Below are 13,322 nucleotides of genomic sequence, written 5' to 3'. Positions count from 1 at the left end.
TCAGCATAGTGCAGAATATATTATAATTGTATGTAGTTGACCCCAGGAGTCTGCTTCTTAGCATGATTATAAAGCAAGGGTGAATCTTCCTGAATAAATTGGATTAAATATTTGTATAAGAAGATAACTGTAGGTCATTGTGTGCTTTATAAAAAATTACTGAAGTTATTTAAATAAGTTTCTCACTCAAACAGTGAAGTGGAACCTAGTGTTAGAATGAGCAAAATCTAATTGTTCTTGGTCACTGTACATTTTAGACAGAGATTTGTTAGAAATATTGACACCACCATCCATTGTTTGTCAGCAAGATGAAAACAGTTCTGCTTCTGTACTGTTTCATGTTTATAAAACTTTCTATATTTTGCCAAATAGTTTGTTAAGGAAAATAAAGATTGCCTGTTTTACTGGGAGCTTCTCTTCACCCGTTTCATCCTCAGTAATACTGCAATCAGTCTGACTGATTACTCCCAAGAAGAAAGCCATAATTCATGTATATTTCAAACATATTTGTATATTTGCAACAGAACAGCATAATCACCTAATCTTTGTATTGAAAAGGTTATGTTTGTGCTGAAGCTATAGGGAGCTAGTTTATTGTACAGTTTAATCTGAATGTATAGATTTCTTTTTCACAAAGCACTTGTCAAAAACTGTAACTTTTTAGCCCAGTGATGCTTTACTGAGCAAGCCTTGAAGCTTAGGGTACAATTACTGACATTTTCATAATGACACTGGGTGCCCAGAGCAGTGAGAGGACTAGGCTGGGATGTGAATCTTGAAGTTACCTGGATTGATGGACCTTACTACCTTAGGTAGTGAAAGAATTCTCCCCTTTCTCATTCCTGTCTTCTACTCTGAGGATGTTTGCTGCTACGTACATAAATGTATTGAGATGATTTTACAGAATGATTTTGCCCATTCCTTCTGGGAAACAGAGTAAATGTTTTTAAAGTAGCTATTTTAGTTTTTCTAAGAAGTAACCCCTTATTACTGTGCAGCAACTACTCAAACTCAGTTGCAGCAACTAGACTTATCCTTAGGCTGCATATTTATGATATATATGTTGACTTTAAGCATAGAATTTAAAAAATACTTTTCAGAAGTCCACTCAGAGTCTTAGCCTGTCTTGTCCTGTGATAGCTTTGTACTAATTCTGTCTCTGCTTTTTCACAAAGACAGTGAAAGTAAACAACAGAGCAAGTCTGAAAGAGTGAACTAAAATGCAAAGCATGTCTGCATAGGCAGTGAGGTGAAGTGGTTACTATGGAGCCAACAAACTCAGCTTCCAAATCTCAGACTTGGCTTTCATACACTATATATCCTTCATTCAGTGCTAGATTATTTTATTCACAAAGATTAGGATAATTTAAATGAAACTGTGCAGCACATAAGGTGTTATACAGAACGGTTACAAGGCTCAACTTGAGTCTGACAGAATTAGGAAGTGCAATGAGAGCCTATGAATGTGGAGAATGTTCTTGTGAGAAACAACTGCTCTGCCGTGGTAAAGTATAGTACAATTTTTGAATTTTAGTACTTTAATTTCAAATCATTATTTTCAAAGTATTGACTTAAGTATGTCACTGGTGACTTCATGCCCATTTACCATAATTATTTAAATAGGACAAGATTTTCAGAAAGTCCTTTGCTACCAGGCTCCCATGTGCTCTGGAATACTTTCTTGCAGACTTCCCAGTCTCTTTTCCTTCTGATTGTAGAATTTGCACTCATCTGTTTCACAGTGTTTAACCAGGCCTTTCTTTACCTCTCGAACTGTGCAAGCAGGGTATCTCCATCAGAGTTTTTATTGGAGCATTTGTTTACAAAAGGTCCAATTTTCCTGCTTTAAATAATTGAAGATCTATAAGTCAAGTAACAGGGGGGAGCCTTGCCTGATCATTTTGCAACTATCAAAACACTGATAAAAAATACTAGCTACAGCTTTAGACTCCTTGTTACCTACCAGAAGCTCTAAAAATATGGTTACTGTTGTATTAAGGAATTTTTGTGAAAAAATCCATGTGAAAAAATTTCATTGGCTTCATCTGGGAATAAGATATTAAATAAAACAGAACAACTGCATATTTACCACCTGAAAAGCATTTGACAAAAGACTGAAAACAATGTCGCAGTCCCTGAGTTCACTGCTTTTCTATCACTAGCAATTTTGCAGTTCTATTATTATTGTGTTCCATTTTAATATTAACTTACTTGATTGTTTCCATTATTTTTAATTTAGAAATATCTATTTTTTTATTTAGAAATTTTTAAGAAGCCTTTTTCTTTGCTGCTTGCCTGCCTGATGACATCAGGAGAGTTATGCCCCCTTTTCTAGTATCTCCTTGCATTAGCATTCCTACTCCAGCCCTTTGTGTTTGGTATACTGCCAGCAAATTAAGTCGACTCAAGTGTAGAATGGTTTCGCAAAGTTCAGCAGATGAAGCAGCGTCTGGCACTTGCCGCTGCACTGAGCATAGCAGCAGAGAAAGGAAGGGATGACAAATATGTGCTTGGGAAGTGAAAAAGAGAGTTTGCAAATGGATTGAGATCTAGCTAAATGAGAAGAGAGGGTGAAATGTAGGGAAGGCCAGTTAATCCAAGAATGCGAGAACAGAAAGAAAAAAGGGATCTGCCCTGTTTGCCCAACACTGAGTTCTGAGTCAAAGCTTGGGCCAATTCCACCTGTTGTGGATATAGGTCAACAATTTAGTCATTTGTAGAGTTCCTGTAAGTTACCCTTTCTGTTAAAGATTGCAAGGTGTGAATCATAGACTCATTTATGTTAGAAAAAACCTACAAAGTCCAGCCATTTACCTAATACTGCCTGGTCCACCACTAAACCACATCCCTATGTACCACATCTGAATGTCTTCTAAATACCTCCAGGGATGGTGACTCCACACTTGCGTCTTCAGTGTGTTCTGATGTTTTCTGGTGAATACATTTTTTCTTAAATGGCCAACGGGAACCTCTCCTTGCACTGCAAATTTTGCATTTTACACAAGACTGAGACTGGACTGACAAAATTCAAATTCTAATAAGAATAGATTTTGAGATGTAATTTTGTTTAACAGCTAAAATTACATACATCTGTGATTCATGCAGTATTTCTTTAAATAGAGTGGAGCCTTAGGAAAACTAGAGGAGGAGGAGGAGAGAGCCTCGGGTGGTTATCTGGTCCAGCCTCCTGTTCAAAACAGGCTAAACCTCAAAGCTGGGCTGGGTTGCTCAGGACTTTGCCCAGCTTAGTTTTGAAAATATCAAAGGATGGAGATTCCACAGATGCTCCAGCTCTTACTCTGTACTTTTTGAAAGAATCTGGGTATTTCTGCTTTAGATAGTGGAACACTGTGATTAGCTTCCTCCTTGGCTTTCTCTTTTCAACGGGGTAAGCGAACCTACTTCCCTGCATCTCGTCTCGTATGTTATGTGCTTCAGGCCCCAAACCATCTTAGTGTTTCTTTACTGTATGTGTTCCAGTTCTTCAGTGGTTTTGACAAAGCTGTACAAAGTATCTGTCCCTAGTCTGGCCCTGTGCATACTGAATAAAAGGGGATAAGCACTTCTCTTGATCTACTGGTTTTGCTTTTAGACCCAATGTATGTCGATAATGTGTAATTTATTGAATATTCTGTTTGTATGGGCTCTGTGTGCACACAGGCAGTACCATTCCATAGGGACATAGCTAACAATATAGAGGAAAGGAGTGACACATTGAAGACATTCCATCTGTCCAAGAGGAACTGGAAAACTTAATAGGAACCAAAAAGGTTTAGGGCTGTGCATAAAGTTAGCAATGCTTTGTAGAATTTGAATTGTAGCTTGAAGCTTATAGTATAAGTGAAAATATCACTTTATATCAACATGATTTTTTGCACGATCATATGTGGTATAAAGGTGCTTATTTTGTTTTCATTATTTTGTTTTGAGACAAACAGGGATTGATGTTGCATCTCTGTAGCCATAGATCAGATAAATTTGCCTTGTTTACTTCCAGTTGTTTAATTGCACACAAGTTCAGAGTGGCAAGAAAGCTCATGGAATCTAGCATGGATGAGGAAGCTTTTGTTAGTTATCAAGACATTCACTCAGTATTTATGTTTATTGCATTTTGGTTAATGTTTTTTTATAAATATATTTTAAAAGCCCAATGCTTACAATAAAGTATTGTAATTAGTAAGTTATAAATAATTTAGATGCATTTATATAGTATTTTATAGCTATAGAATAAATTCAACAGAATGGGAAAAAATTTAGACAGCAGATTTAGCCGCTCTCCAAAACAAGGATCAGTGAAGTTTCTTGTGATCTCAGTATCTTTTGTACAAAACCGTAGAGTCAATCATTTGGGAATTTTGTTCATGTGTCTCAAGGACAAGCATGGAGAAGGATATGTCATGATTTCTTAAAATTAATTTTTAAATATTTAGATCTGGCTTTCATATTTCTGTATTTGTAGTTCAGTAGACATCTTGGGATGGGCTTTTTTCCAGTTTTATGAAGTTAGAGGAATTATTCAGACACAGAAGGGTTAGTTTATGTTCTTTAATTTTCAGAATGGAAAGTTCTTTGTTGTTTACATGTTCTTCGAATGCACATAAATGAAATCTTAGCTAATTTTTTAGATGGTGAAAATACTTTTTCACAAGAATTTCAGCTTTTTACATAATTAGCTGTATTGTTTCTGGAGCTGCAGATTTAAATAAATTACTGCAGTATTTCCTTCACCAAGTCCTTAATAGTACAGTTTAACTAACAGCATTATTTGCTCCTTTAGTAGTTGGTCATTGTAAGCAAAAGCAGGATGATGAACATTGCTTTTTAACAGAGTAATATTTGAAGTATTGATTAGGACATGGTTACTATCACCCATAATTTCTTTGGAGGAGAAGAAACAAGTCAGTTGCCTTTCTTAGTCCTGCTTCTAACTTTCAAAAACTGACATCTGTCTATTATATGTATAAATGCTAGAAGTTGTGTCTAAACTGCAAATCATTAGGAATTTACTGTCATTACAATAAACCTAAATTGGAGAATGTTTAAATATGGAAATCATCGCACAAAGCCATTAGTTATCATCACAAACACATTTGGTATGTATATTTTATGTTCCTTTGATCTTTTATTTGTCAGCATTACAAAAATATTGTAGTATTCTAGTATAAGGGTATACCCTCAAACTTCTGATAACACAAATTTTCCCATGGTGTAGCAGTCATGTTTAATTATATTGACAGTATCAGTGGAAATTATTTTGTAAGCATGTTTTAAATCTAGGATTTAAAGAAATAATTAAGCAGCACTATAATAATTATTAAGATTTTAGATAAAGATTCATGGGGAATTATATAGAGGACAAAAACATTCTTGTATTTAGTTTTCTAGACTAAACATGAGCAAAAGATAATAGGCACTGAAGAGATCATTCATGTTAGCTGTGTATTTAGTGTTTTGAGCAAGGCGAATGGTATCCAGAGAGGGTTCAAAGAGCTTTTTGTAGGTTGAAATGAAAGGTTAATTAAAAGAAAGCAAACTCAAAAAACTAAGCTCAGTAATCCTGGTTTTACTTACCTAGCACAGCTGTAGTTACAAGGAGTTTCTATAAAATGTTTTTCATCCAAAACCTTTTTTATTCTAAGCTATTCCTGGGTAGAGTTGCTTTTCCTTGTTGTTCTAGTAATGTGATGGTCAGATATGGTCAGAAAAGGGAACTTTAGAATATCAGGAGTGCTTGCATTATACCTATTATAGTAAATACTCTCTTTCTTTAATACTCTACTTGTTTGTATGGCTTCTGAATGGATGCAGCTATCTTCATCTGTGCTATTGGTAATGTTCTCAAGCTTAAGTTTTGTCTTTGTAACTGCTGGTTTTAAGGCATTCCCAGCAAAAAAAAAAAAAAAAGTTCTGTTTAATTCAAATTCCAAATTAATCTACTTCTTGGTTGGAGTTAATGTCATTTTACTTCCAGGAAGTGCTGAATGTACTTCTTGAGATTCAGTGGATCAAAATCTCATTATCTGAATGCTTCTCAGGCTTACTGTCATTAACACTGATTCTTATTACTCCTGAAGTATTTTATCCCAGCCTCATCACCTACACTTTTAAAATGTTGCTAGCGAAAGATGTCTCTCCTCAGTTCCAGAGTGGCATTTGTTCCTAGTAGTATTGGGCTGAAGTCTGATCTTCAGACAACTTAAAAATGCCTCATATCCTCAGGGCTGGTCCTCACAGGACCTTGAATCATCCTGATTCCTGATGAAAGGACAGTACAGCAGAGCTCAAGCCACCCGGGATATCTTTCAAGTGCATTGGTGACAGCGGCTGTCCTAGTTGATGGTGGACCAACAAGGAAAGGTGTTTTGCTGAACCTGGTGATTATTAAGAGTAAAGAACTGGTCGGGGCTATGAAAGTTTAAGAAAGCCTTGAAAGTTGAAAAAGGCGAAAGGCAGAGCCCTGCATATACAGAGGAATAGCCTCATTACACTGGGTTGTAAAGCAGCTTGGCAGAGAAGGACCTTGGGGTGCTGGTGGACACAAGCTCAACATGAGTGATGTCCACTTGCAGTAAAAAGGGCCAATAGCATCCTGGGCTGCATCAGCAACAGTGCTGCCAGTGGTCATGGGGGATGGCCCTTCCTCTCTGCACTGCTGAGGCCACATCTGGAGTGCTGTCTCTGGTTTCCCAGTACAATAGAGATATGAGCCATTGGAGTTAGTCTGGTTCAGGGCCACAGAGATGATTAAAGGACTCTTCCTGTGAGGAGAGACTGATTCAACTGAGACTATTCATCCAAGAGAAGAGAAGACTCTGGAAGGAAATGTGTACCAGTCAAGAGTGGGAGGGAAAGAAGATGAGGAAGCTGTGGTCTTCTCAGTAGTGCCCACTGGTAGGACAAGAGACTATGGTGTAAATGCAAACAGGAAATTTCATCTGAACACAGGAAAAATATTTTACTGTGAGGGTGCTCAAACACTAGAACAGGTTACCCACAGGGATTTTGGAGTCTCCATTTTTGGAGATACTCAAAACCCAACTGGACATGGCCTTGGGCAGCATGCTGTACCTGACCCTGTGTGAGCAGGGCAGTTGGACCAGATGAGCTCAATAAGTTCTTTCCAACCTAAATGACTTTCCAACTCTTAAATCAAAGCTGTAGCATCTTGTGTAATAACTGTGTTTACGAAGTAAGGTTTGGCCAAGCTTAGCTCTTGTGATTTTTCTTTTTTAATTTGTTTTGGAATCTTCAGGTAGCGATTTGGGTTTTGTTACAGAAAATTTCCATGTAATATCACTTATAAGCATTTCAAGAGGCAGATTTTTGATTAATTGTTAATATGTGTATCTGTCTTACTGAAAAGGTCTTCAAAAATGAAGTCACAGCTTCTCTAGAGATTCCAGTGAACAGTGCTGTTTCAGTATACCACTTGTATATAATGCAGCAGAACTGAGCACAGCCCACCAGCTGCTCTGCCAGTGCCTGGGAGGCCAAGCTAGGAAGCTGTTTTATCATAAAAACAGATTCAGTTCAATTTCACAAAACTTGGAAATTAATGCTTGCGAGTTTTCATTGGTTTTGTATATTAGGGCTATGCTAGTTTAATTTACAGTTGCAGTTTCTTTTGTGGTCATATGTTATGTATAGTACCAATATTTGTATTTCTTGTTAATTTACAGGATGGAGGTCTGCTCCTAAACAATCCTTCTGCGCTGGCAGTACATGAGTGCAAGTGTCTCTGGCCCAATGTTCCATTGCAGTGTCTGATTTCGTTGGGCACTGGTCGGTATGAAAGTGAGGTAAAGACCAACGTCACACACACCAGTCTGAAAGCCAAACTGGCGAATGTTATCAACAGTGCAACTGATACAGAAGGTTGGTGTCTTGAGATATACTTGTACTGTGACTGTCTTCAATGTTATTTATGGTTCTTAGAATTATAGCTCCAATTCAGAGAACTTTTCAAACTTTTGTCTTTCTTCTTCTCTTCTCTACCAGCCCCATGAAACTGAATTGAAGCAGGTCTCTTTGTAACTTACCGTGTATAGTTTTAGTACCAGTGTTACTATTTAGTACCAGTATTACTATTAGGATAAATATTTTTACTTGAGCTTTAGGATAAAAGGCATATTCAGGAATTAATTTTGAAATAATATTTTCTTATATTTTATTTGTTTTCCCATAATGTAGAAATGCTTAGTAGTTAATACAGAACATTTATTTTCAATACCCTCAGAAAATATGCTTTTATACCTGTACTTTTCCAAGGACTGTACTGTATCTTCCAATGCTGATGGCTTCCATTGCTGTCAGGAAGAGCCAAGCATCTGTTTTCTAAAATAAATTCTGTTCCTAGATAGAAGTACACTGGAACTGTGTCACTAGCAGTTTACATCTGTTTTATTTTTGTAAACAGGAAATACTGATACACAGATAATTCCCCCCTCCCATTACAAAGGAAAGTGATACTGCAAAAAGCCAAGAAACAAGAAGTGGTTTTATGGTCTAGATCCCTTGCTGTATACTCTCTGTCAGCTGACTGTCACTAGTAGGAGAAAACTAGATTTTGGATTGCCTTTTCGCTTTTGCACAGCTGTGGAAAGGCAGTGGGAATTGTGGGAAGCAAAATGTGCTGTCCACTTTCTATCAGAAAGTTTCATTGCAGCTGAAAAATGAAGCAAGAAATTGAAGGGAAAAGGAAGAAAGGAAAGTTCATTGCGGAGACCAAAGAAAAAGAAATTGAAAGAGAAGAGAGTAGATTTGAGCAAATGGGAACTGGTATTACATTGAGCAAATGGGAACTGGTATTACAAAGGAAAAAAGGGAGAGTGTTAAATAGGGCAAGAAAGACTGGATGTGGTAAGACAAGAACAGACATAGCTGAGTAATTTGCAAGAGGAGAGGCCAAGACAAGATTATTTCAGATTTACAAGAATCTTTTGCTTTTATCTTATACCTGATATTTTTTTCACTTCAAACTTTTTATGTGACAATAAATGTTTGAAAGAATGGAGGAACGCATTAAGAATACAAAGAAGATAGAATGAATGCTGAAGAAAGTGATAGAAATGGAATTTTAAGTGAGCCAACAAAAAGATCTAAAGGGAGAAAGAAGCAGGTTATAAAAAAGAATATATAAATGCATTACATAGTTTTTTATTTTACTAGTTAACTGAAGTCATATAATTGAACTTGAATATTTTAAATGCATGTTAAATTCAAGCCTCAAATATGTAGTAATATATTAAAAATATTAATAGTTGTAAAGAAAATAAAGCTTTAGTCATACATATTTTTATTTTGAGATTGCAGAAGAACATACCTGTTGTTTTCATAATACCTACTTCTGTTAGTACCAAGTGTAACAAATCACAGGTATCCTGAAATGGGAATATGGAAGTTACATTGCTGCTCTTCAGGATAGGCTCTTGTTAAGGAATGGAATGTAATTAAAAATCTAGATAGCTACAAAGCTCACTTAATTGTCATACCAGTGAAGTTGTCTTGGAATAAAAGATGAATCTTTTCCAGAGTAAACAGAGCTACAAGGTCATTTACAAGTCTTCGAATGAGAAAGGGGTTTTGATGAGGCAGTGGTAGAAAAATGTTTACTCAGCAAAGCAACACATATTTACTCTTACTGTGTCATTCCAGAGCAGTTTTTCTTCAGATCACTTGCAGGACTGTTTGATTCTCTCATGTGAATTGAACTTTTTCTTCATTTGTTTTCCATACAGAAGTCCACACCATGCTGGATGCACTGTTACCTCCAGACAGTTATTTCAGATTTAACCCTCTTATGAATGAAGACATACCTCTGGATGAAAGCCGTAAAGAGAAACTCAATCAGCTGCAGACAGATGGAATTCGTTATTTAGAACGAAATGAAGAAAAACTGAGAAAAGCTGCAAGAATATTAACACAAGAAAAATCAGTTTTGCAGAGGTTTCAGGATTGGTTAAAATTAAAGGCTGACATGTATGAAGGCTTGCCGTTTCTTTCCAAATTATGAATAAGTAATGCATGAGAGATAAATGTAAATCTTGTTCCAGAAAATCCATTTGGTACTGTAAAGGCAGAACGTTGATTCAGGGTAAATAACATCTTTGGAAAGCTATCAGGATTCTGGGAAAAGCCATTCAGGATGGCTGTTTCGTGCACACTCATTACAAGGTTTTAAGGTGTCAATTACTCTTGGAACTAATGAATCTTTCTGTTGCTCTACTTTAATTTCTAAAGTCAGTAAAACTGCAAATTATGGAAACAATTGTGCAATGCATTTTTGGGTGTATGTGCTATGATTGTGGCAGAAAACCTTTATTTATCAATTACCAGGCTTATTCAGAGTTAATTAAAAAAAATCCTCATTCACTTTTGTGTAGGCAATATACCTGTTAGGCTCTTATGTAGGCAGTGAATTTAATAGAAATGTAATATTCTTGCAAAAGCTCTGCCTGTGTTAATTGCACTTTTACATCTGAAAGGTAACATTTAAATTTGTTTTTTTATTTTAGTGGATTTTGTACATAACAGTATTGAGTCAAATGTTTGGATGACTATAAATGGCCTATTAAATTATAACATTAACTGGTATTTTTAGAACTTTCTGCTTGTTGTTTTTATGGGAATAACTTCAGATTGATTAACTCTTTATTTGAAAGTAATCCCAAGCCCCAAAACTTCACTTAAGCAGCTATTCCAGTTACAGGATGAAGGAAATAAAATATTGAAATAGTTCATATGAATTAGAAAGTTTCTTAGGGAAACTTAAGTTTTGGGTCCAGACTTGAGGTATAGCTCTAGTCAAGAAGAAAATTAAAACTTGCAGCATCAAATTATATAAATGTCGTTTTGTCTTCTAACTTTCATATGTGCATTCTCCTGAAATTATGTCAGGGCTGTGAAGTTAACATTTGGAACTTAGTCCAGGCCTGTCGCCCATTCCTTTGGGCATACTTCCTGCATATGCCATGAGGGATGCTGTGAGCTCTGACAAGCCAGTGTCTCAAACAGCATCTTCAACAACAGGAAGGTACATGGGAGTTCTTGAAAACAGTGCTGTGAAATTTGAGGTAGACACAGCTGCTGTTGCATGTTGGCACGTACCTGTTAATAAGATTGTTTTCCAGGTGCCTGGGGGAATGTTTGTCTTGTAGTAGACAGCTACAGTGCATGAGAATATTGACTGGATAAAATGTAAGTTCTATGCAGTAGCTAAAGCATCCAGTTTCACCAAAATCAGTGCATTTGTCACTTTGCTGTTTGGAACTAATCACCTGCCATTAGCTACTAAAAATAACACTTATTATGATAGTCACCTTCTGTACTTGTTTTAAAACATTGAAAATGTTATTAGGCTGCAGAGATTTATGATCATAATCCAGCTTTCATTTATACAGCCTCCCTTTTGTGTGACAGTGGTCACAGGTGTTTTCAGGTGAGGGAAGAGATGAAAATGTTGACTCCATGTTCAGAAGGCTGGATTTATTATTTTATGATATATATATTACATTATAACTGTACTAAAGAATAGAAGGAAAAGCTTCATCTCAGAAGGCTAGCTAAGCTAAGAGTAGAATGGAATGAATAACAAAGGTCTGTGTCTCGGACAGAGAGTCCAAGCTAACTGGGCTGTGGTTGGCCATTAATTGTAAACATCCAAGATGGGCCAATCACAGACACACCTGATGCATCCACAGCAGCAGATAACCATTGTTTACATTTTGTTGCTGAAACCTCTCAGCTCCTCAGCAGGAAAAAAAATCACAAGAAAAGGATTTTCATAAAAAGATGTCTGCGACACTTTTGCATTCCAATTACTAAGAACTAAATAGAGGAATAATGAGATCAAACCTTTCCCAAAGGTGTGAGATGATTTAAGCATATAAAAAAAGAAATGTCAGCATTATTCTGATAGAGGTACGTTGTACAGAGTTAAACCGTGTTGCACCATAAGTCGAAACAAACAGTATCAGGTGGTCTCATGTAATAACACACATTGCACACTCCTCTGGCAAAGAGAAAAGTTACAGCATCATCCATGAGATATCAAAGGCATTATTCTGAATTTATAAGTTTCCAGCCATGGTTTTTTGGGGCAAGTATTATCTAAGGTAAACATGTACCTTTAGTGACCAAAATGATAACATTTCCATTTAATTTCTTTATATAAATAAAACCTCATGTTCTGAGGGTTTTATTTCAAATAGGGTAAGATCTGGATTTGTGATGATACTGTTTTTGCTGGAAGCTGCTGTCGTATCTTCATTCACCTCTTTTTCCCTTCTATTGCCATAACAGTATTTTTCTTAAGCGTGGCTTTTAAAAGTACATGTGGAAATGAGTTGAGCTATAGAGTAATTAATTCAGACTGTTTTAGGCCTCTATGGTACATTAATTCACAAGGTGCTTGTATTGAATGCCTTCAAATTAACTTGATCCTCGTTTTGCCTGTCATCAGGCACTAATAAGTTTTTTCTCCTCTGTAAACCATTTTAAAATGTGGAGATGCAATAGGTATTTCACTTGAGCTGTAATTAGTTTTTAGTTATTTCAAAAAAAAAATCAGCAATTTGTCAGAAATCCTAACTACTATGGATGTGTTCCTGCGGCACTCTATATAAAGTAAAATTATTTTTGAGGAAGTTTGAGGCACTGGCAGTGGAACACTGCATGATACTTCAACAGCAGAAAATGGAATAAGAACTGTAGTGGAATGAGGTCTCACTAATTAAGAAACAGGATTTTAAATTAAAGAGGTTTATTGATAGGGAGCAGAGGAGTTAGCACTGGGTCAAATACAAGCAGGTTTTAAGTGATCCTTGTGATGACCTGAAGAACATGATAATTCTCTTCACAGATGAATCTAGGAGGGATCATGAGTACTTTGAACAATATGATTTCAGTGCAACATGGATTTGAGAAGAGAATAGAATAGAATTAAAAAAGTGCCTCTGAAGAATAAAAATGTTAACAATGGGAAAAGGAATACTCTACTGCAGAAGGAATACTCTACTGCAGAACATCATGTTAAAGGAATCTCGCTTTGAAAAAGTACCCCTGGGAATGCTGTGGGGCTATCCAGTTAAAAAACTGAAATTGGCTCAGTAGTCACAGCTACTAAAATAACTGTATCACTGCACCAGAGAATTCCCCAGACAGGAAAATTTGAGCAAACCTGAAAAAATTAGGTAAGTGTGAGTTTTGAATCTAGAATAAGCAATCACAAGAAGACAGTAAGTAGATAAGCGTTCTAGGTAACTTGTACATTCAGAGGCGACTACAAGCTTTGTCTGAGCAGATGAGTGTTACCGTTTAAAAAT

The 13,322-nt window shown here is 36.3% G+C and overlaps 1 protein-coding gene across 1 annotated transcript in view; it reads left to right on the top strand.

Moving 5' to 3' along the window:
- The window catches only part of PNPLA8 (patatin like phospholipase domain containing 8), a 35,705-nt gene extending 25,115 nt beyond the window's left edge, over positions 1–10,590 (top strand). The window contains exons 9-10 of the mRNA XM_058022781.1: positions 7,680–7,875; positions 9,738–10,590. Coding sequence (XP_057878764.1) covers positions 7,680–7,875; positions 9,738–10,012 — 471 coding nt within the window. The 3' untranslated portion in view covers positions 10,013–10,590. The remainder of the gene's footprint in view (positions 1–7,679; positions 7,876–9,737) is intronic.
- Positions 10,591–13,322: the final 2,732 nt, after the last annotated feature.

The sequence above is a fragment of the Melospiza georgiana genome, chromosome 4 (assembly GCF_028018845.1).
Source record: "Melospiza georgiana isolate bMelGeo1 chromosome 4, bMelGeo1.pri, whole genome shotgun sequence".
Taxonomy (NCBI): Eukaryota; Metazoa; Chordata; class Aves; order Passeriformes; family Passerellidae; genus Melospiza; species Melospiza georgiana.
The sequence above is the reverse complement of the archived record's forward strand: the minus strand, read 5'-3'. Positions and strand labels throughout refer to the sequence as shown.